Source organism: Carcharhinus amblyrhynchos, chromosome 12, assembly GCF_965287045.1.
Source record: "Carcharhinus amblyrhynchos chromosome 12, sCarAmb.v2.hapA, whole genome shotgun sequence".
NCBI classification, from domain to species: domain Eukaryota; kingdom Metazoa; phylum Chordata; class Chondrichthyes; order Carcharhiniformes; family Carcharhinidae; genus Carcharhinus; species Carcharhinus amblyrhynchos.
Window position 1 is genome coordinate 514,661 of NC_137335.1, and position 21,027 is coordinate 535,687.

General features: G+C 42.9%; 1 protein-coding gene across 5 annotated transcripts in view; it reads right to left on the reverse strand.

Annotated features, from left to right (window-relative positions):
- utrn (utrophin) overlaps positions 1 to 20,359 on the reverse strand; it is a 517,764-nt gene extending 497,405 nt beyond the window's left edge. For all 5 annotated transcript variants that reach the window (XM_080199920.1, XM_080199921.1, XM_080199919.1 and 2 more), the window contains exons 1-2: positions 20,265 to 20,359; positions 4,182 to 4,375 (exon numbers count right to left, since the gene is read on the reverse strand). In XM_080199920.1, the coding sequence (XP_080056046.1) occupies positions 4,182 to 4,266 (85 nt within the window). In that variant the 5' untranslated portion in view covers positions 4,267 to 4,375; positions 20,265 to 20,359. The remainder of the gene's footprint in view (positions 1 to 4,181; positions 4,376 to 20,264) is intronic.
- Positions 20,360 to 21,027: the final 668 nt, after the last annotated feature.

Below are 21,027 nucleotides of genomic sequence, written 5' to 3' on the forward strand. Positions count from 1 at the left end.
CATTCCCTTCTTAAACAGTGGTGTTACATTAGCTATTTTCCAGTCCTTTGGAGGCAGGGAGGGTACCAGTGATTGCTGGACGATCACCACCAATGCCTCCACAATATCCTCAGCTATCTCTTTCAGAACTCTGGGGTGTGGACCATCTGGTCCAGGTGATTTACTCACCTTCAGACCTTTCAGTTTCCCCAGAACCTTCATTACATTCATCTGTGCCAACTCTCCTGGAGCTCTGCCATCCCACTGGCGTCTTCCACCGTGAAGACTGATGCAAAGTAACTATTCAGTTACTCTGCCACTTCTTTGTTTCCTATTATTACTTCTCCTGCCTCATTTTCCTGTGATCCAATATCTATTTTTACCTCTTACCTTTTATATATTGAAAAGAAAGTGTTCCTATCTTCTTTTATATTACTAGCCAGCTTACACTCATATTTCATCTTCTCCCCCTTATTGCTTTTTTAGTTGTCCTCTTCTCCCTTTTAAAAGCTTCCCAATCCTCTGACTTCCCACTAATCCTTGCCATTTTGTATGCTTTTTCTTTTGCTTTTATGTTGTCCTTGACTTCCCTCGTCTGCTATGGATGCCTCATCCTCCCCTTAGCCTGTTTCCTCTCCTTGGGATGAATTTTTGTTCTGCCTCCCGAATAACCCCCAAAAACTCCTGCCATTGCTATTCCACCATCTTCCCTGCTAGGCTCCCTTTCCAAACAACTCTGGCCAGCTCCTCCCTCATGTCTTTGTAGTTACTTTCATTTAATTGTAATACTGTTATATCTGATTCCAGCTTCTCCCTCTCATACTGCAGGGTAAATTCTATCATACTGTGATCACTGCTCCCTAAGGGTTCCTTTATCTTAAGTTCCCTAATCAAGTCTGCCTCATCACACATCACCAAATGCAGAATTGCCTGTTCCCTAGTGGGCTCTGTCTCAAGCTGCTCCAAAAAAACCATCTCTTACACATTCCATAAATTCTTTCTCTTGGGATCCATTACCTACCTGATTTTCCCAGTCCACCTGCATACTGAAGTCCCCCATTATTATTGTAATATTGCCTTTTTTATATGCATTTTCCAACGCCTGATTTATTTTCTGCCCCACATTCTGACTATTGCTAGGGGGCCTGTACATAACTCCCATCAGGGTCTTTGCGATTCCTCAACTCCACCCACAGAGATTCTATGCCTACTGATCCCGTATCACTTCTTATATGGATTTAACTTCATTCCTTACTAACAATGCAACCCCCACCCCCTTTGCCCATCTACTTGTCCTTCCGATAGGGCACATTTCATTGGACATTTAGATCCCAGCCCTGATCCCCTTGCAGCCAAGTCTCTGTGATACCCACAACATCATACCGGCTAATTTCAATGTACACAGCAAGCTCATTTACCTTGTTCCAAATACTGCACATATACATTTAGGTACAACACCCTCAGTCCTGCATTGACCAACTCCCTTCTTATTCTTGTCACCTTTTCGCTCTGCCTGAGGTTAGATTCCTACCACCTTCTATACTCTCCTCTATTACGTGGTCTGGAAACTTTACTAACTCTCCTGAGCCCTCAGCTCCATTATAATCTGCACTTCTACCCTCTCCTTTAACTTTGATTTTCTAATTCTCCATACAACTGAACCCTCCCCTCCACTATTTAGTTTAAAACCTTATATACAGCCCTACTTGTACAATTCGCAACACAATTCAGATGAAGACCGGCCCATCGGAACAAGTCCCCTCTTCCCCAATACTGGCGCCAATGTCCAATGAATTCAAACTCATTCCTCCCATACCAATCTTTGAGCCAGGCATTTACCTCCTTAATATCATATTACACAGTGTTAACTACTGTGCCACCCCAAAAGCAGTGTCAATCACTCTATAAAAGGCAATGCTTCTTTCCATATTTGTCTCTTAGTCTGTTGCTCGTTTTTTTTCCTTCAAACCTCTGGCCTCTTTTAGCCCTCCTAACTCCAGGTTTGAGCTCCTTCCTACTTTCTCTTAATTTGTCTGTTTTTAGGTGCCTGGACCTTAGGTTTCCTTTTTTTCCTTGACTAAGCTAACAATTTCCCCAGTCATCCAAACTTCCCAAAACTTGTCATTCCCGTCCTTCATTTTCAGGAACGTGTCTGCCTGCACACCAACTGGTCCTTAAAAGATCTCAAATCACTCCACACCCCAAAGTTTTGTAGTCATTCTACATTTCAGTAGCACTCTGCTTTTTCATTCTTCCTGTCAAAGTGCACAATTTCTCACATTATACTCCATCTGCTAGATATTTGCCCAGTCATAAAACTATCAATATCCAAGAGCAAACTCCTTGTCTTCTTCACAACATACTTTCCTACCCATCTTTGCATCATCTGCAAGTTTAGCTACTATGCCTTCACTGCCCTCATTTAAGTAGTTGATGTAAATTGTAATGAGTGGAGGCCCCAGCACAGACTCTGCAGGTTTCCACTCATCACATTCTGCCAATTGGACCAAGTCCCATTTATGCATACCTTTCTCTTTTCAGCCATCCGGTCAATCTTCCACCCAGGAAGATACCACCTATATCATGAGCTTTTAGTTTCCACAAAAACCTTGATGTGGCACCTATCAAATGCCTTCTGGAAATCTACACACAATACATCTCCAGGTGAGACTGCGATCAGGAGACCATGACATCTCCCAACCCTTCTCTCCTCCCTAGGAATATCCTGATCTAGGATTCAGAGGCCAACCAATTATCATATTCTAATATGAATTACAGTCACCATGACAGGAACAGAATTTTGGGTATAAATAATAATAAAGCCAGAATACAGCACCAATTATTAACTTGCAATTTTGCACGAGGTTGCACTATTTAACCTCCAAACCCAAGTGGAACAAAGTTTGATTGTGACTGTCAATGCTGACTCTGATACTGTCATGTTTCTAATTGTCAAAGTTATGAAAAATAAAAAAAAAGACACTTGTAGTCTACGAACCCACAGCTGGAAACTAACAAGTAGTTTAGAAATTTACCATGTCAACAGTGTTCATGTTCTAACTGACATTCAGTCATCAAAAAGTCATCAACCTGAAACGTTAATGCTGCTTTTTTCTCCAGATTTACCTGAACTCATATTAATCAGCACTTCCTGCTTTTAAGCAGTTATCAATACCACAGGTGTTACAATCTTGTAGTGACCAATAACTTAAAAAAAATTTCCCAGCAACCAACAAAAATAAACCAAAGGATACAATTACCCATTTTAAGACTGGTAATCAACATAAATCAAATTCTGCTGAACACGTAACCAATACACCAAGCTAAAGAAAGGGATTTTCACATTAACTAACGCAATCACGATATATCTTGCAGTCCCATTCACTGTGCATTGCACTTCGGCAGATTTATAACATTACTAGATCCAGTCTAGAAATATTCCCAGCAGGCTCATTTCTCCCTGCCACAACAGACTGAATCTGCCAATATCCTTCGAAAATCATCCTGCGCTGAACAAACCAGCTGTCCAGCAAGGTTCACCTTCGCGAATGCTTGTTCCTTAGGTTTCCAAAAATCCCACCTTCTGTTTTCCTTTTGAACAGAGAACCACTCACACCAGCATTCTGCTTGGCTGTTAACAGATTGTTCCATTGTCTTCACAGCAGCTGGATTCTCTCTTTCTTTCATAGTCTGTGTTTCTACAGCCAATATGCAGTTGTACCTTTTCTGGGTCAAGGTGTAAAATGGGTTACTTGATTTTCCAGATGTTTCAGTTTGGGTTTCTTTTCCATGGCAATCGGATCTATGAACCTCTGCCAGGGACAGGCCCAATGTGACCACTATCAACCCCAATCCAGAACATTCTGTTTCATTCAAGTTAAAGACTTTTTAAAACATAACCAACTGTCTTCTAAAGTCCCACATTTGTAACAGGGCTGATACACGAATGATAAAACTGCTGAGATCAAATCACAACACAGTTGCACACTGGGCTCTCCAAATTAATGAAAACACCTAACACTAGTTTTGTGTACAGTTAATAATAGTTAGGGGCTAGGAAAGCTTCCTTGTATGTAGCCAGTAGAATAACTAAAATAACTAGTTATTCTCCACAGAGACGGATATATTGAAAATTCTTATGACTGTCCAGATTAAGGAAAAAAAAACAAGGTTTTGATACAATAAAACTTTTTCCAACATACCTGATCTCCATCTAATGATGTCTCCAAATTCATTTGCTGGGCTGCTACAGTCAGCATTTCTTCCCTCATTTGCAACGTTGGCCATCGCTAATGGTAAAAGGGCACAATTGTTTGGTCTGAAAAGAAAATCTTCAGACGGTCCTTTTCTTCCAGCGTTCACTCATGTACTTTGTCTCTACGTGGACCCACAACACCTAAATGATACAGAGGGGAAATAATAAATGTACACTATAAAACATCTGAAAGTACATATAATTAAGAGTATTTGATGACAAGTTTTAAACTGTAGGTTTTATGCATTTGAAACTCTCAGCACTCAAACACACCCCCTCTACACAATTTAAACAAATAACTTGCATTTGAATTTCTTTCACATCCCACATCCTTAAGATTTCAATTGGCATAGATTTTTTAAACTGATTTCACTATTGTCTGGACACAAATTGTACCCAATTTCTGCAGGGCAAGATCCCACAAACAGTAAAATAAATAAAAACTGTAAATTCAATGCTCGTAATCAGCTTTGGCGGGGCTGGTTGAAGGATGAAAATTGGTCAGAACAAAGAAAGAACTCCCTGCACTTCTCTGAAAATGTATCATAGGATTCTTTACACTCATCGGAAATGAAACGTGAGAGAATCGATGGACAGGGAATGCAACGAGAAAGTGAAGCTGAAGCTACAGATCAGCCTGATCTTACTGAATGACGGAGCAGACTCGACAGGCCCCATGATCTTTTCCTGCTCATATTTCTTACGCTTTCATTGCATACAAGTTGTTACCAGCTCATGAATGCTGTGCAAATTCAAGAAGACTGCAATCATGAGACTAACCTTGGAGGTGATAGAAATCTCTTATCATAGCAACCCCACCTCTCAATGCAATCACGCTATAGAATTAAAACAATCTCTTTGAAAAGAATGGTTTCAAAGTCAATCTTTATAATGTTAATAGAAACCATCCCTACAAACATCCTATATTTTCTTTATATTAAAGATACTGTTTACTTGTACATCAGCAAATTACATGGAATCTATAACGCAGAAACAGGTCACTCAACCCAGCTAATCTATGCCAGTATTTATGGCTCACACAAATCTCCTCCAAAGTAAATACCTGTGCCCACCCTGCCCCCACATCCCTTTATTCCTCTTTCCCTCGTGTTTGCATCAAGTCTCTCTTAAATGCAATTGCATTAATGCAAGGGCAGTAGATATGAGGAAAGGTTAGAAAAACTTGGTTTGTTCTCACTGGAACGACGGAGGTTGAGGGGCAACCTGATAGAAGTCTACAAGATTGTGAGAGGCATGGAAAGAGTGGATAGTTAATAGCCTTTTTCCCAGGGTGGAACAGTCAGTTACTAGGGGACATAGGTTTAAGGTGCAAGGGGCAAGTTTTGAAGGATTTTGATTTGGTTTGATTTATTATTGTCACATGTATTAATATAGAGTGAAAAGTATTGTTTCTTGCGCGCTATACAGACAAAACATACTGCTCATAGAGAAGAAAATGAGAGAGTACGGAATGTAGTGTTACACTCAGAGCTAGGGCGTAGAGAAAGATTAACTTAATGCAAGGTAAGTCCATTCAAAAGTCTGACAGCAGCAGGGAAGAAGCTGTTCTCGAGAGGGTTCGTACCTGACCTCAGACTTTTGTATCTTTTTCCCCGAAGGGAGAAAGTGGAAGAGCGAACGTCCGGGGTGCATAGGGTCCTAAATTATGCTGGCTGCTTTGCAGAGGCAACAAGAAGTGTAGACAGAATCAATAGATGGGAGACTGGTTTGCGTGATGGGTTCACAACCTTTTGTAGTTCCTTGCGGTCTTGCAGAGCAGCAGCCATATCAAGCTGTGATACAACCAGAAAGAATGCTTTCTATGGTTCATCAGTAAAAGTTGGTAAGAATCATGGCTAAAATGTCAAAATTCCTTATTCTGAGAAAGTAGAGGTGTTGGTGGGCTTTCTTAACTATAGTGATGGCGTGGAGGGGTACCAGAACAGGTTGTTGGTGACCCTGACACCTAAAAATTTGAAGCACGCAACCATTTCTACTTTGTCCCCATTGACGCAGACAGGGACATGTTCTCCTTTACACTATGTCCTCCGTTTTGTTAACAATGAGGGAGAGATTATCGTTGCCGCACTAGTTCACCGGATTCTCTATTCCATTCCCATACTCTATAAGGCAAGTCTTTTACACACAGGGTGGTGGGTATCTGGAACTTGCTGCCAAGGGAGGTAGCAGAAGCAGATACGATAGTGAGTTTTAAGGGGCGTCTGGACAAATACATGAATAGGATAAGAGAGGGATATGGTCCCTGGAATGATAGGGGGTTTTAGTTCAGTCGGGCAGTGTGGTCAATACAGGCTTGGAGGGCCGAAGGGCCTGTTCTTGTGCTGTAATTTTCTTTGTTCTTTGGAAAGAAATTGCCCCAATTTTTATTTGGCTAACCCCCAAGTGGACGCAGTTTTTCTACCTTCACTCATACAATCCAGAATTTTAAAGAACTCCATTGGATCTCCTCTAAGTCTACGAGCTGCAGCCTGTTCAATGTATCAGTCCTGGGTAGCTGGTGGTCTCTGAATTAGAAGTTCGTGTGTTCAAATTCCACTCCAGGAATCAAGCACAAAGGTTTAGGCTGACATTCCAGTACAGTACTAAAGGAGAGATATCTGCATTTCCAAATTTCTGTTCCTTTGCACCATTTAGCTGCTCACTTCACAATGAGCGAGTGATCTCATTATTCTCCCTAACAAATCCAACCACATAATACTTCACAATATTAAGTTCTACTTGCCATTTCTGTCTAATAGTCTATGTTCTCCTGTATTTTGGCACAGTTCTCCATGTTATAGCTACACTCCACAAATTGGTATCAGCCGCCATTTTGACACCACCTCTTGCATATAGTATGTGGTGAGCAACAGTAATCCCACTATGAATCCAAAAGGTCACCAATATTAAGGTACTACAATTGATCTTAGCTTCCTCAGACTGGGTAGGTTGTCAAAAATTAGCCAAGCTTCCTGCTTCAAATTGCTAATTAGGTGAATCAAAAATGTTCCAACACAAAATCAGGTCTATTAGAACAATAGAAAGGTTATGGCACAAAAAGAGGCCATCTTCAGCCCATTGTGCCCATACCAACCCAAGAACATCAGGTGCCCTTTCTAATCCCACCTTTCTGCACCCAGCCCATAGCCCAGTAGCTTACAGCACATAAGGTACCAATCCAGGTAATTTTTAAAAGAGGTTGGGGTCTCTGTCTCCACCTCCACCACCAAGTCAGGCACTGAAGTCCAGACACCCACTACCCTCTGTGTAAGATTCTTTCTCATGTCCCCTCTACACTGAATGCATAAGAACATAAGAAACAGGAGCAGCAGTAGGCCATCTAGCCCTTTGAGCCTGCCCCGCCATTCAGTAAGATCATGGCTGATCTGAAGTGGATCAGTTCCACTTTCCTGCTTTCTCCCCATAACCCTTAATTCCCCTGATATCAAAAACCTATCTACCCGTGACCTAAATATATTTAGCGAGGTAGCCTCCACCATTTCAACGGGCAGAGAATTCCAGAGATTCACCATCCTTTGAGTGAAGAAGTTCCTCCTCAACTCTGATCTAAACTGCCCCCGCTTATCTTGAGGCTGTGCCCTCTAGTCCTGCTATCCTTTCTAAGCAGGAAGAATCTCTCTATCTCTACCCTATCCATCCCCTTCATTATCTTATATGTCTCTATAAGAACCCCCCCTCATCCTTCTAAACTGCAACAAGCACAGACCTAGTCTATTTAGTCTCTCTTCATAGTCCAACCCCCTCATTTCCGGTATCAGCCTAGTGAACCTCCTCTGCACTCCCTCCAAGGCCAATATATCCTTCCACAAGTGTGGCGGCCAAAACTGCACACAGTACTCCAGCTGCAGCCTCACCAGTACCCTGTACAGTTGCAGCAAGACCTCCCTGCTTTTATATTCTATCCCCCTCGCTATAAAGACCAACATTCCATTCGCCTTCTTGATCACCTGCTGCACCTGCAGACTGGGTTTTTGCGACTCATGCACAAGGACCCCCAGGTCCTCTGCACCGTAGCATGCTGCAGCTTTTCGCCTTTTAAATAATAATCCCTCCTACTATTATTCCTGTCAAAGTGGATAACCTCACACTTGCTAAACATTATGCTCCATCTGCCAGGTCCTCGCCCACTCGCTCAGCCTATCCAGATCTCTCTGCAGACTTTCCACACCCTCTACGCAATTTGCTTTTCCACTCATCTTTGTGTCATCGGCGAATTTCGTCACCTTACACTCAGCCCCCTCCTCCAGATCATCTATATAAATGGTAAACAGTTGAGGCCCCAGCACCGATCCCTGCAGCACTCCACTAGTCACCAACCGCCAACCAGAATAGCACCCATTGATACCAACTCTCTGCATCCTATTAGTCAACCAATCCTCTATCCACGGTAACACCTTACCCCCAACTCCGTGCACCCTAACCTCCTGTAGCAACCTTTTATGAGGCACCTTATCAAACGCCTTTTGGAAATCTAAAAACACATCCACCAGTTCCCCTCTGTCTACCGCACTAGTCACATTCTCATAGAAATCCAATAAATTCGTCAAACACGACTTCCCCTTAACGAATCCGTGCTGTGTCTGCTCGATCAAACCATTCTTTTCTAGGTGCCTCGCTATTTCTTCTTTGATGACGGATTCTAGCATTTTACCAACTAATACTTACAGCTTCATTTATTCAGCCCGTTTTTATTCTCCCTGCAACCAAAGCCCAAGGATTTCAGTATAATGTGATAAATCCCACAGCAAATTATACACAATAAGTTAAGTTTATTTATTAGTCACAAGTAACCTTACATTAACATTGCAATGAAGTTACAGTGAAAATCACCTAGTCGCCACACTCTAGCGCCTGTTCGGACACACTGAGGGAGAATTTAGCGTGGCCAATGCACCTAACCAGCACGTCTTTGACTATGGGAGGAAACAGAGCACCAAGAGGAAACCCATGCAGACATGAGGAGAATGTGCAAACGCCACACAGATAGTGACCCAAGCCGGGCATCGAACCAGGATCCCTGGCACTGTGAGGCAGCAGTGCGAACCACTGTGCCACCATGGACAGCATCGTTTGATCTATAAACACTAGATTGAAGTGATGATAATTGGAAGTCTGCTACCAATGGTGACATGAGTAGAAGTAATGAATGTATGACAGTCTCATAAGCAGCTTACTGGCACAACACTTGTAAATTTTTCTCCCGAATATATAGTGGCATCTTGGTGCTAGTATAGTGAATGCCTTCAAACTAGGCCCACAGTTCTCCTGAAATCCTTCTGCCTGAATTCTTCAGACCTTTGAGCTCAGTTATCTCATTTCCATTCATACTTACACTACCTACTGACTGCTTTTTTTTCCAGTTTCAAGTTTGTGGGGCTGAAGATTTGATGGATCAATCCTAAACCAGAATACCAAGGTCTGTTAGGGTTAGCATATTGAGATAAATGAAATAATAGTAAATTATATTGTAGTTAAAATTACATATTTAAAATACTAACTATAGCTAAAAACCCTCTCTGAAATTGGTGGCCACAACACATAGCCACAAAGGCTGAATCTCTCATGATCTGCTTGAAAACTGGAGTTAGAGAGGCTGCAATGCCACGTCCTGAAAATGCCTCCTGCAATGTAAACACCAGTGATCTCTGGCCCAAGGGTACACTCTGCAGAATCACCATGTCAAAGGAGAAGTTACTTCCTTGGTACCAATAGAAGTCAAGGAAACTGTGGGACACTGCCTAATGGCCCTTTGACAGGCCACACAATCTCTACCAAAATAGTAATAATTAAGAATCCAAGATCATAGATCCCTACCCGTTACATGCATTAATAGAAAAGAAAATGAATTTCAAAACAAGACAGGATTACAACATGAAAGACACAGACCTACCATTAAAACTCAGCAGTTTTTGTAATTTAAGAGTTTAATCTTCAGTTAGGAGTTAAAAATAATTTAGGAAAAAATGAGAAATAAAAAAATGTGACCACTACAGAGAGGCCTTATTAAAGGGGGAACCTTGGTTACCAGCTAATGAAATGGGAAGCTTCCCATGAGTCTTCTAATTTCACTACATGACTGAGTCACTGCTGATTATTTGATCTTTTTTAAACTGACTGTCACAGTTTTCAGCAAAGTCTACTTTGAGGAAATGTACATTATATTATTCGTTATACTGGCATTCAAATTTTACTTTTTCTGGTAGACCCTATTTCACCACTTTGCTTGCTTGTTTCATTGCGGTCATATTAATACTAAAGGTGTTGATACTCAGTAAATCGGTGTTCTCCAGTACAGCCAGCCCGTCATTAAAACCTGATTTTATTTACAAAATACTTTCCTGCTTAAAACTTGCAAGTAAAAGTCTTCTTCCAGGGAAACAGAAACAAATTCTGAGCCAGAATCCCATTGCTTGTACTATTCAAAAACTTCTTTAGAAGATTTTTATGTTAACACTGGAGACAGAAACAAATACATTGCAATGTCTCTCTTCAAATAGCTCGAAAATAATCATTTTTTTAAATCCTGCAGATCCAAAAGCCACAAGCAGCAAGAAATTCTCATCAACCCCTATTCATGACAAATGCAGAATTCCTCCCCATCAACAAAATAAAAACACAACTTAGCCAACATTCAAAAAAATTTCCAAGCTTCTTCAAAAACAAATATTTCCAACACCTATGCCTCACTTACCTTTCTGATGTTCACTTACCGGCCTCATCTATACTTCCAACATCACCCCACCACTCTCTCCCCGCTTCCTCAACATCACACACACACACCCACTCCCCACGGTACCTGGTATTTTCTTTCTTGTCACTTACATCCCTCTGCCATCCATTTCCATCCATCGTGCTCACTTCCTGCTGACAATGTTATCACCTTTCTTCCTCTCTGTCCACCATCTATGCTCCAAAGTTTAAACAAAGAAACTCCAATCTCAGCTGTGAACTTTTCAAATCTGCGGAGAACTGCCAAAGGCTATTTCTCTGACTAGTGATTGAAAGAGCACCAATCAGGGCACAGTCCCTCCCTCCCATGCTGAGGATGTTTAAAGACTGGAATTGGACCAGAGAAGTTGGCACTGAAAATGGGGATCAGATTCAATCTATAGGTCACCAAAAGTAAGACCGTGTTATTGTCCAACCCGGACAACCTCAGCCAATGACAACAACTAGGTCTATCATCCAGCACTGCGGACAAACTCAGGGCTATCACTAATAGTGCACTGCAAGGGAAAATAGGTGCAAAGTTCATTGAAAATGCTTCTCTATCACCTCTTCACTTATTCAATGATCTAAAGAAAGGGATCAATTGTTTGTAGTGCCAGGATGCAAGCTCAGTCAACTCCACAGATGATGCATCACAAATCTGCTGATTCTAACCAACCAACAAATCGAAAGATTAGAAAGATCTTACTGACATTTATAATCACCTGTGAGCTCAACATTCAATGCATTTCCAAACTTTTTTTCTGTCCTGCAAATATTAATTCACGCTGGGACACATTTCCCTGATAGCCCTTCAGAATTTCACCCAAGTGACCTGCATGGGCTTAAACAACGAAACGCTGATAAATGATATTTGACCATGAAGGATATCATAACCAATCCCAACTTTACCCAAGAAGTGCACACTCATACACTTGCAGTAAAGGTGAAAATGAAGTCAGTGAGAAACTGGCAGGAACAGGAACTGTGACTACTTTTTCGTCCCCGTTTCACCCGGGTACCATGACCAGCTAACTCACTTTAGTTCTGCGAACAAACCTGGAGCCCTTCTCGCTGAATAAACTGTGCAGCGACAGCAAAATAACACACGGCAGCAATAGTTTCCATCTAATTCCATGCATTATTCCACAACCACATAATAAGGGATGTTTTCTTTTAAAAGTCACAGGCCAAATGGAGCATATATGCAGCAATAATTGAAGCATTCATCAATTGTTCAAAAAATCACCAATTAAAATTACACATCAACAAAACACCCCTTCATTGTTAAAAATATGGACATAGGCATTGCAACACATCAATACAAATGAGTAAATAATCCCTACCCACTCACATTCCCACCAACAGATTATATTTCCATTGGTAGCATTAACTGGATTCATATTTTTTGTTTGAGGGAATGTACTCCTTGCAGCAAGCATAATTTAGATCAATGACTAAATTAATTGCATTCTCACACAGAACTTGTTACCAATGCAATTTGTTGTGTCCTGCAGCAATTAAACCCTTACTCTGCTGAATAAACTGGAATTTTACAATCAGCAGTTAAAATGCTGTGAGCAGCAAGTTCATGCTGAACTGTGTACCCAAGAGGAGATTTCAAGCCAGCAGCACTTCTTGAGAGGGTGGATTGCATGTGACATTAAAATTCTGCAGTCTGAACTATTCAGAAGTGATTGGGTTAACACGACCATCATTTCTACAACTTGTCAGACATAAAAAAAAAACACACATTAGGAAGAGAATATAGTCCTGCAACATTTCACTTTCCAAATGGAAAGTATGCATTTTTGAATGTCCACATGTACAGAATTCAATCAAAACTAAATATCAGGGATTAACAGGAAAAACAATTCATATTAGTATTGGGGTATTTGATATTTCCAATACCCCAAGCAAACATGCTTCATGCTGAAAACACAAGAAAGCATCATAAAATCGAAGTGGGGTGGTGAGGGGATGGGGGGGGGGGGGGAATGGATTGGGGGGGCATTACTAACGGGCCAAATCTTGTCCTGGTCCAACACCCCCAAACGCACACTTTTAGCAAAAGTCATTGAACAGCAGTCAGAAACCCTGTCTAATCTTTCCCCTCCCTAGCCCAGGGATACCAGAGGCCCAAAGGAGCACTGCAACTGCCAACCTAACTGAGATCTGCTAAGTTAAAACAGTTCACATCTTAAATCAAGTCATCAAATTTTCTGGTTTAAAGTTCAGTTGCACAGTGTACTCACTGACATCCAGACTGTTTGCACATCAAGCAACCTTCAGTTTAGCACAAGCAGAAGTTAAGATCTATCACTAATCTTCAGACAGCACGCAGTGTTTGTTAATTCCACACAAGGTCTGTACCCAGAATGAATTTGATCTGTAGTGCTTAATTTCTGCCACTAGGGAGCACAATGAGAGAAGTTGAGAACTACAAGAACACTGAAGTGATTCATTTGGATCAGCCAACACCCACTCCAGGAAAAATAAGATTCACTGAATGCTTAAGTGCAACACAGGAAAGGTTTCCCTGAATTAAGAATTCTGTAACTTGCCCAGCTTGGTGCTGAGGGCCCAGGCACATGAACTACTCCCAAATTACCGTTGCCCCCAATAACTAGCTGCCAGGAGGTGGCTATGATACCCAGAAACAACTTTTCCCTCTGATTTTCTTCCTCCACTCATTCAGAACAGGGCAATATTGCAAATTCCCAATTCAACTGCACTACAGGAGCTAAGCCTATGAAACTCCATGCTCTACAGAACAGTGTATTACTGCATGAATATTCAGGTCACACAATTCCTGAACTGCCAGTTCCACTTCGTGCATTCTTATTATCTATACCTTTTGTAATCCTTGGAGTATATTTAACAAGAGTTACTCCTGAATTGAGGAAATAAGTTATATTAAGTTGTATCTGGCTTTGTGTAAAAGGGAAAAAAATAATGTTTTGGAAAAAGCTGAAAACCAAAAATAAAGGACAAACAACTGAAAGAAAAAGTAAATACAAATTAGTTAAGAGAAAATATCAACAAATAAGTAAATTTAATTTTCAGCATGCTGGAGCTACTTACAGAAATCCCATGTCTAAAGGGTCTACAGCTTCAGCCTTAATTCTTACATACGTTATGTTTAAATACAGGTGTTAAACAAATTACAAAGGAAATTCAAAGCAACCACATCCAAATGTTACTTTGATAAAATGGGTGCAGTTCACTCCAAAACAAAATATTTAAAACTGTGTTTCATAACCAGTGATTTTATCTGTATTATGAACAAACTGTCAAATTTGAGATGGCACACAAATTATCCACATTCACATTTTAAGCATTTTAATGTTATTTCCTTTGTTCATTAGAGAACTTTATAATCACAGGAAGCAAGTTGATTTATCAGGAGTGACTTTTTTTTGGTTCATTTCAGCGCTTTGTTTCTTTCCCCTGTTGGTCATGTTCCTTTGGTTCACATGACCTGACCTCAACACAAGGTCCTGGCGTGTTTACATTGGCACTGCAGCACGGGGAGTGGAAGGAGAGTGGGACTGTGTTACTGATCTCACTGTGGATTGACCATATCCATGTTTCAAGCTGGTGCCGGAGCTCAGTGACTCTTTGCCATGTGTATGGTATGATCTGTATGGATAGCACGCAAAACAATACTTCTCACTGTATCTCAGTACATGTGACAATAAATCAAATATCACAAAACATTTCAGAGGCAAAAGCAGATGAAGAATGTTGGCCATGCCACAATCAAAGTAGCCTAATGTAGCTTCTGGTGTAATTAAACTAGAATTATGTATCATATAGTTGACATAGATTTTGCATGCATTTTACTATTTTTGGCTTTAGTAAAGCAGACACCATACAAACCAATAAAAAGCCAATCCAGATTACTAACTCAATCAGATTCCTTGTGTATAAATTAAAAATTATTAGCAAACGAAGAACTCTACTACAGGTGAATCTGTTTGACTTAATGCACTGAGTGATAGAGATGGGGTCATTGACTAACAAGGGAATGTGTTGAAGCCACAATCCAACAGCCACTCCTGCTCCTAATTCACATACCTTTGAACACCAAAAGTCAAGAGATAAAATCCCAGATCCACAAGCAACAAAAGGTAGGTGTCAAAAGTGCAATGTGATTTTATTGGAAACAAGGCTGGAAATATTCATTCTTGAAGAACAACTTGGGCAGTGAAAGATAACAATTTAAGGAATAAAAAAGTAACATTTTCAATATGACTTCCAGGAAAACCACAATCTCTCACTGTTTTTAGAAACTTTTCTTTCAGAAACTGAAAGCAAATTACTTGACATCTCAACACAAATTGTTTTAGTCTTGGCAAAGTTCGTCACTGCTCCAGAAAGTAAGGTACAAAGGACACCAGTAATCTCTTGGCCCCAAAGAGAAAATGCTGGAAGATCTCAGCAGAAAAGAGCTCTTTTCTCTCTTATAAATGCTGCCAGACCTAAGATTTTCCCAGCATTTTCACTTTTGGTTCCAGATCTACAGTAATCTGCTTTTATCCAGTAATCTCTTGAACATGCTTGTATTTATTGTTACAGATCTGGGACCAAAGGTACAGTCAAATGGATAGATTATAAGACAATCAATGTAGAGAGAGTAGCCACAGAATGAGGGACAGACACGTACAAGCTCACGCTCACCCGCACACAAATAGAATGTCATTAAGCCAGAGCCAGGTGCTTCTAAGTTCTATTCCTGATGGAGCAAGAGAGGAGTCACACAAGTCACCCACTGCCATCCCCTGCTCATTACACAATAACCTCTAGAGGTGGACCTGTTAGGAAGGATGTCAAGATGTTAGAAAGGGCATAGAAAAGATTCACAAAAATGGTTCCAAGGTTAAGGAACTTCAATTGCATAGATAAAGCAGAGAAGCTGGGACTCCTTGACTCAGGAAAGAAAAGGTTGAGAGAAGATTTGATAGAAGTATTCAAAATCATTAGGGGTTTTGGACAGGGGAGATACAGAGTAACTGTTTCCATTGCTGAAAGATCATGAAAGAGAGGGCACAAATTTAAGGTAATTGGCACAAGGAGCAATAACAACATGAGGAAAACTTTCTTCATACAGTAAGTAATTAGGATCTGGAATACAATGCCTGAGAGTGTGGTGGAGGCAGGATTAATTGAGGCAAAGGGAAATGAATAATTTTCTGAAGAGGAAAAATATGCAGGGCTATAAGGGGGGTGCAGAGGAGCAGCACTCAGGTGAACTCCTCTTGCAGAGAAGGAGCACCGACAACACAAGCCATCTGGCCCCCTTCAGTGCTGCAACCACTTCTAGATGAACACAGCTGACATCAGCTGTGGCATCCTGCTCACAAGAACTGTTCAACTGAGGAGCCAGAGTAAAAGGAACACACAGGATCTGTGCACCAGCAAGGAAAGAATCTGCCGAGATTATCAAACTTTGATGATTGTTCTACAACTCTCAGACATTAATCTCACAACTCAGAATTCCTACAGTGCAGAAGGAGGCCATTTGCCCATCATGTCTGAAGCAGCAACAACAATGGCACCTAAGCCCTATTCCTGTAACCCCATACATTTACTCCGCCAATCCCTCTAAATATGCATCCCGGGACACTAAGGCGCAATTTAGCATAGCCAATGCACCTAATCTCGCACATCTCTGGATTGTGGTAGTAAGCCTATGCAGACAGGGCATAGAACATAGAACATAGAACATTACAGCTCAGAACAGGCCCTTCGGCCCACGATGTTGCGCCGACCAGCTTATATAAAAAAAACACTAACCCACTAATCTAAACCAATCCCATTTCGTCCATAAACCTATCCACAGATCTCTTAAACGCCCCCAAACTAGGCGCATTTACAACTGCAGCTGGCAGGGCATTCCAGTCCCTCACCACCCTCTGGGTAAAGAACCTACCCCTGACATCAGTCCTATAACTACCCCCCCTTAATTTAAAGTCGTGCCCCCTCGTGCTAGCTTTCTCCATCCTAGGAAAAAGGCTATCACTATCTACCCTGTCTAAACCTCTAATCATCTTATATGTTTCAATAAGGTCCCCTCTTAGCCGCCTTCTTTCCAGCGAAAACCCAAATCTCTCAGTCTCTCCTCATAGGATCTCCCCTCCATACCAGGCAACATCCTGGTAAACCTCCTCTGCACCCTCTCCAAAGCCTCTACATCCTTCCTGTAATGTGGGGACCAGAACTGCACACAATACTCCAAGTGCGGCCGCACCAGAGTTGTGTACAGTTGCATCATGACGCTGCGACTCCTAAATTCAATCCCCCTACCAAGTGACCCTGGCTTGGGTCACTGTGTAGATTTTGCATGTGCAAACTCTACACAGTGACCCAAGCCAGGAATCAAACACAGGTCCCTGGAGCTGATTTGATTTATTGTCACATGTACTAACATACAGGGAAAAGTATTGTTTCTGGCACGCTATACAGACAAAGCATACCGTTCCTAGAGAAAGAAACGAGAGAGTGCAAAATGGAGTGTTACAGTCATAGCTAGGGTGTGGAGAAAGATCAACTTAATACAAGGTAAGTCCATTCAAAGTCTGACACCAGCGGGGAAGAAATGTATGTGACCTCATACATTTGTATCTTTTTCCCGAAGGAAGGTGGTAGAAGACAGAAAGTCCAGGGTGCGTGGGGTCCCTAATTATGCCAGCTGCTTTGCCAAAGCAGATGGAAGTGTAGACAGAGTCAATGGATGGGAGGCTGGTTTGCTTGATGGATTGGGTTACATTCATGATTACATTCTGTAGTTCCTTGCTGTCTTGGACAGAGCAGAAGACAGACCAAGCTGTGATACAACCAGAAAGAATGCTTCCTACGGTGCATCTGTAAAAGTTGGTGAGAGTTGTAGCTGACATGCCAAATTTCCTTAATCTTCTGAGAAAGTAGAGGCTGTGAAGCAACAGTGCTAACCACAGTGCCATCGTGCCACCCAACTCAAATGCAATTTATCTAATACGATCACCTGTCACTTTTTTTGAAGTGGGGATGCTGGCGTTGGACTGGGGTAAACATCTTTACAGGTAATCAAGTCTTAAAGATACAATCAGAAGACAAACACAGGACACAGCAGACAGAATACCCTTTGTCATCCAGTACCTCCCCAAAGCAGAGAAGCTATGACATCTTCTCCGGAGTCTTCAATATATCATCAATGAAGATGAACATCTTGCCAAGGCCACACCCCCACTTCTTGCCTTCAAACAGCCACACAACTTCAAACAGATCATTGTCCGCAGCAAACTACCCAGCCTTCAGGAGAATATTGACCACAACACTGCACAAACCTGCCACAGCAACCTCTGCAACATGTGCCGGATCATCGACACGGATGCTATCGTCTCACACGAGAACACCATCCACCAGGTACACGGTACATACTCTTGCAACTCGGCCAACATTGTCTACCTGACACACTGCAGGAAAGGATGTCCCAAGGCATGGTACATTGGGAGACCATGCAGACGCTACGACAACAGATGAATGAACACCGCTCAGCAATCACTAGGCAAGAGTGTTCTCTTCCTGTTGGGGAACACTTCAGCGGTCACAGCATTCAATCTCTGATCTTCGGGTAAGCATTCTCCAAGGTGGCCTTCACGACACAGGACAGCGCAGAGTTGCTGGGCAGAGACCAATAGCCAAGTTCCGCACACATGAGGACGGCCTCAACCGGAATCTTGGGTTCACGTCACACTATCTGTAATCCCCACGACTTGCCTGGACTTGCAAAATCTCTGCATGGTCTCCCAGGCTGGAGACAATACACACCTCTTTAACCTGTGCTTAACCCTCTCTCCACTTACATTGTCTGTACCTTTAAGACTTAATTACCTGTAAAGACTCGGATTCCAACCATTATTTTGTAACTTGCGTTTGTGTTTTTATATGCCCTGTTTGTGAACAGAACTCCCACTTGCCCGACGAAGGAGCAGCCCTCCGAAAGCTAGTGGCTTTTTGCTACCAAGTAAACCTGTTGGACTTTAACCTGATGTTGTGAGACTTCTTACTTTTTTTGAAAGCATTATCACTCGTCAATTTTAGTTCATGTGCACAAGATTGTGGGTATGAAACTGAGGCTGATGACCACAACCACAGTTTCTCCAAGTCCACTACACTCTACCAATCATGATGCATACACTAACAAATTAAAGGCAAATAATACTACAATCTATCAACAAAGAGAGGACAAAGTAAGTGTCAAGTTTTCTGATCTTGACAAGAAATTTACATTTGAAATATTATACTCCCTTCTCTCTTTTCTAAGGTAAACTGCCCCTTGAGCAGCATAGTGACATGGGAATGAGCACTGCTGCCTCAGAGTTCCAGGAACCTGGGTTCAATTCTGGACTTGGGTTGCTATCTGTGTGGAATTTGCATGTTCTCTCTGTGTCTGCATGGGTTTCCTCCAGGTGCTCCGGTTTCCTCCCACTGTCCAAAAGATGTGCAGGTTAGGTGGATTAACATGCTAAATTTCCCCTTAGTGTCACGGTGAACTAGTGGGGTAAATATGTGGCATTACGGGGATAGGGCCTGATTAGGCAGGTCAGTGGGTGTCGGGGTGGGGGCAGGTCAGTGGGTGCCCGGGGCTGGAGCTGGTCAGTGGATGTCAGGGTGGGGACGGGGCAGTGGGTATCCAGTGTTGTGGTCGGTGCTGGCTCAATGGGCTGAATGGCCTCCTTCTGCACTGTAGGAATTCTATGAATTCCAGATTTCATTTTAGATTCCTAACTCTACGCAACTTCCCACAACTCATCACATGCTAATGCTTCTTGATCAGCCCGAACCTGAAATACTGTCCCGATGGTATTACTGAGCTGACCACACAAATGCACCAATTAAAATAAACCAAATAGCACCTGGAATGGGGGCAGCTGAAACACCACTGCAACCTGGGCACCCGCCGACCCACCCCAAGACCCACCAACCTGCCCCAACCCTGGGCACACACTTCCCACCCGCCAACCTGCCCCAACCCTGGGCACCCACTTCCCACCCGCCTCAGCCCTGGGCACCCACTTCCCACCCGCCTCAGCCCTGGGCACCCACTTCCCACCCCACACCTGCCAACCCGCCCCAACCCCGTGCACCCACCAATTCGCCTAACCCCAGGCACCCACCGACCCGGCCCAACCCAGTCACCTTGGTGTCCCCTCCCTCCCCCGCTCGGTTCCTCCGGTTACCCTCACTGATTCCCAGGTTTCTCTGTTAAGCGGCCCCGATGCTGGGCTCTCGGGCCGGTGGGAAGCACCTATCTTACCCGGCACTCGGTTCCGGCCTCCCGGTTGCCCTTAGTCGGGGCGGCCTGAGCTGCGGTTCCCGCCCCCGGGGCTGCGGTTTCCTCCGGGCGGCCGCGGCTCCAACATGGCGCCAGGTCACATGACAGCGCCTGTCAATCACAGCGGCTCGCGCAGCCGGGGTCAGCCTGGGGTCACTCTGCAACCCAGGGGGTTAATTCAGGGGTGAATCCAGGGGTCAATTCACCACCCAGGTCACTCTGCAACCCAGAGGGTTATCCCAGGGTCACTCTGCAACCCAGGGGGTTAACTCAGGGGTGAATTCTGGGGTCAATTCACAACCCAGGGGGTCACTCTGCAACCCAGAGAGTTAACCCAGGGTCACTCTGCAACCCAGGGGGTTAACTCAGGGGTGAATCCAGGGGTCAATTCACAACCCACGGTCACTCTGCAACCCAGGGGGTCACTCTGCAACCCAGAGGGTTATCCCAGGGTCAATCTGCAACCTATCCTACAAACTAGGGGATCACCCTGCAACCCCATGAGGTTAACTCAGGGGTCAACCTACAACCAGGGGGTTAACTCGGGTGAACTTAGGGGTCAATCCACAATCCAGGATCTCTCTGCAACACAAGAGGCAACCTAGGAATCAATCTACAACCTCGAGGTCCATCCAAAAAACAGGGTTCAACCCAGGGATGAATCTACATCACAGGGTCACTCTGCAATTCAGGGATCAACCTAAGAATCAAACTAGGAATCAATCCATAACCCAGGAGTCAACCT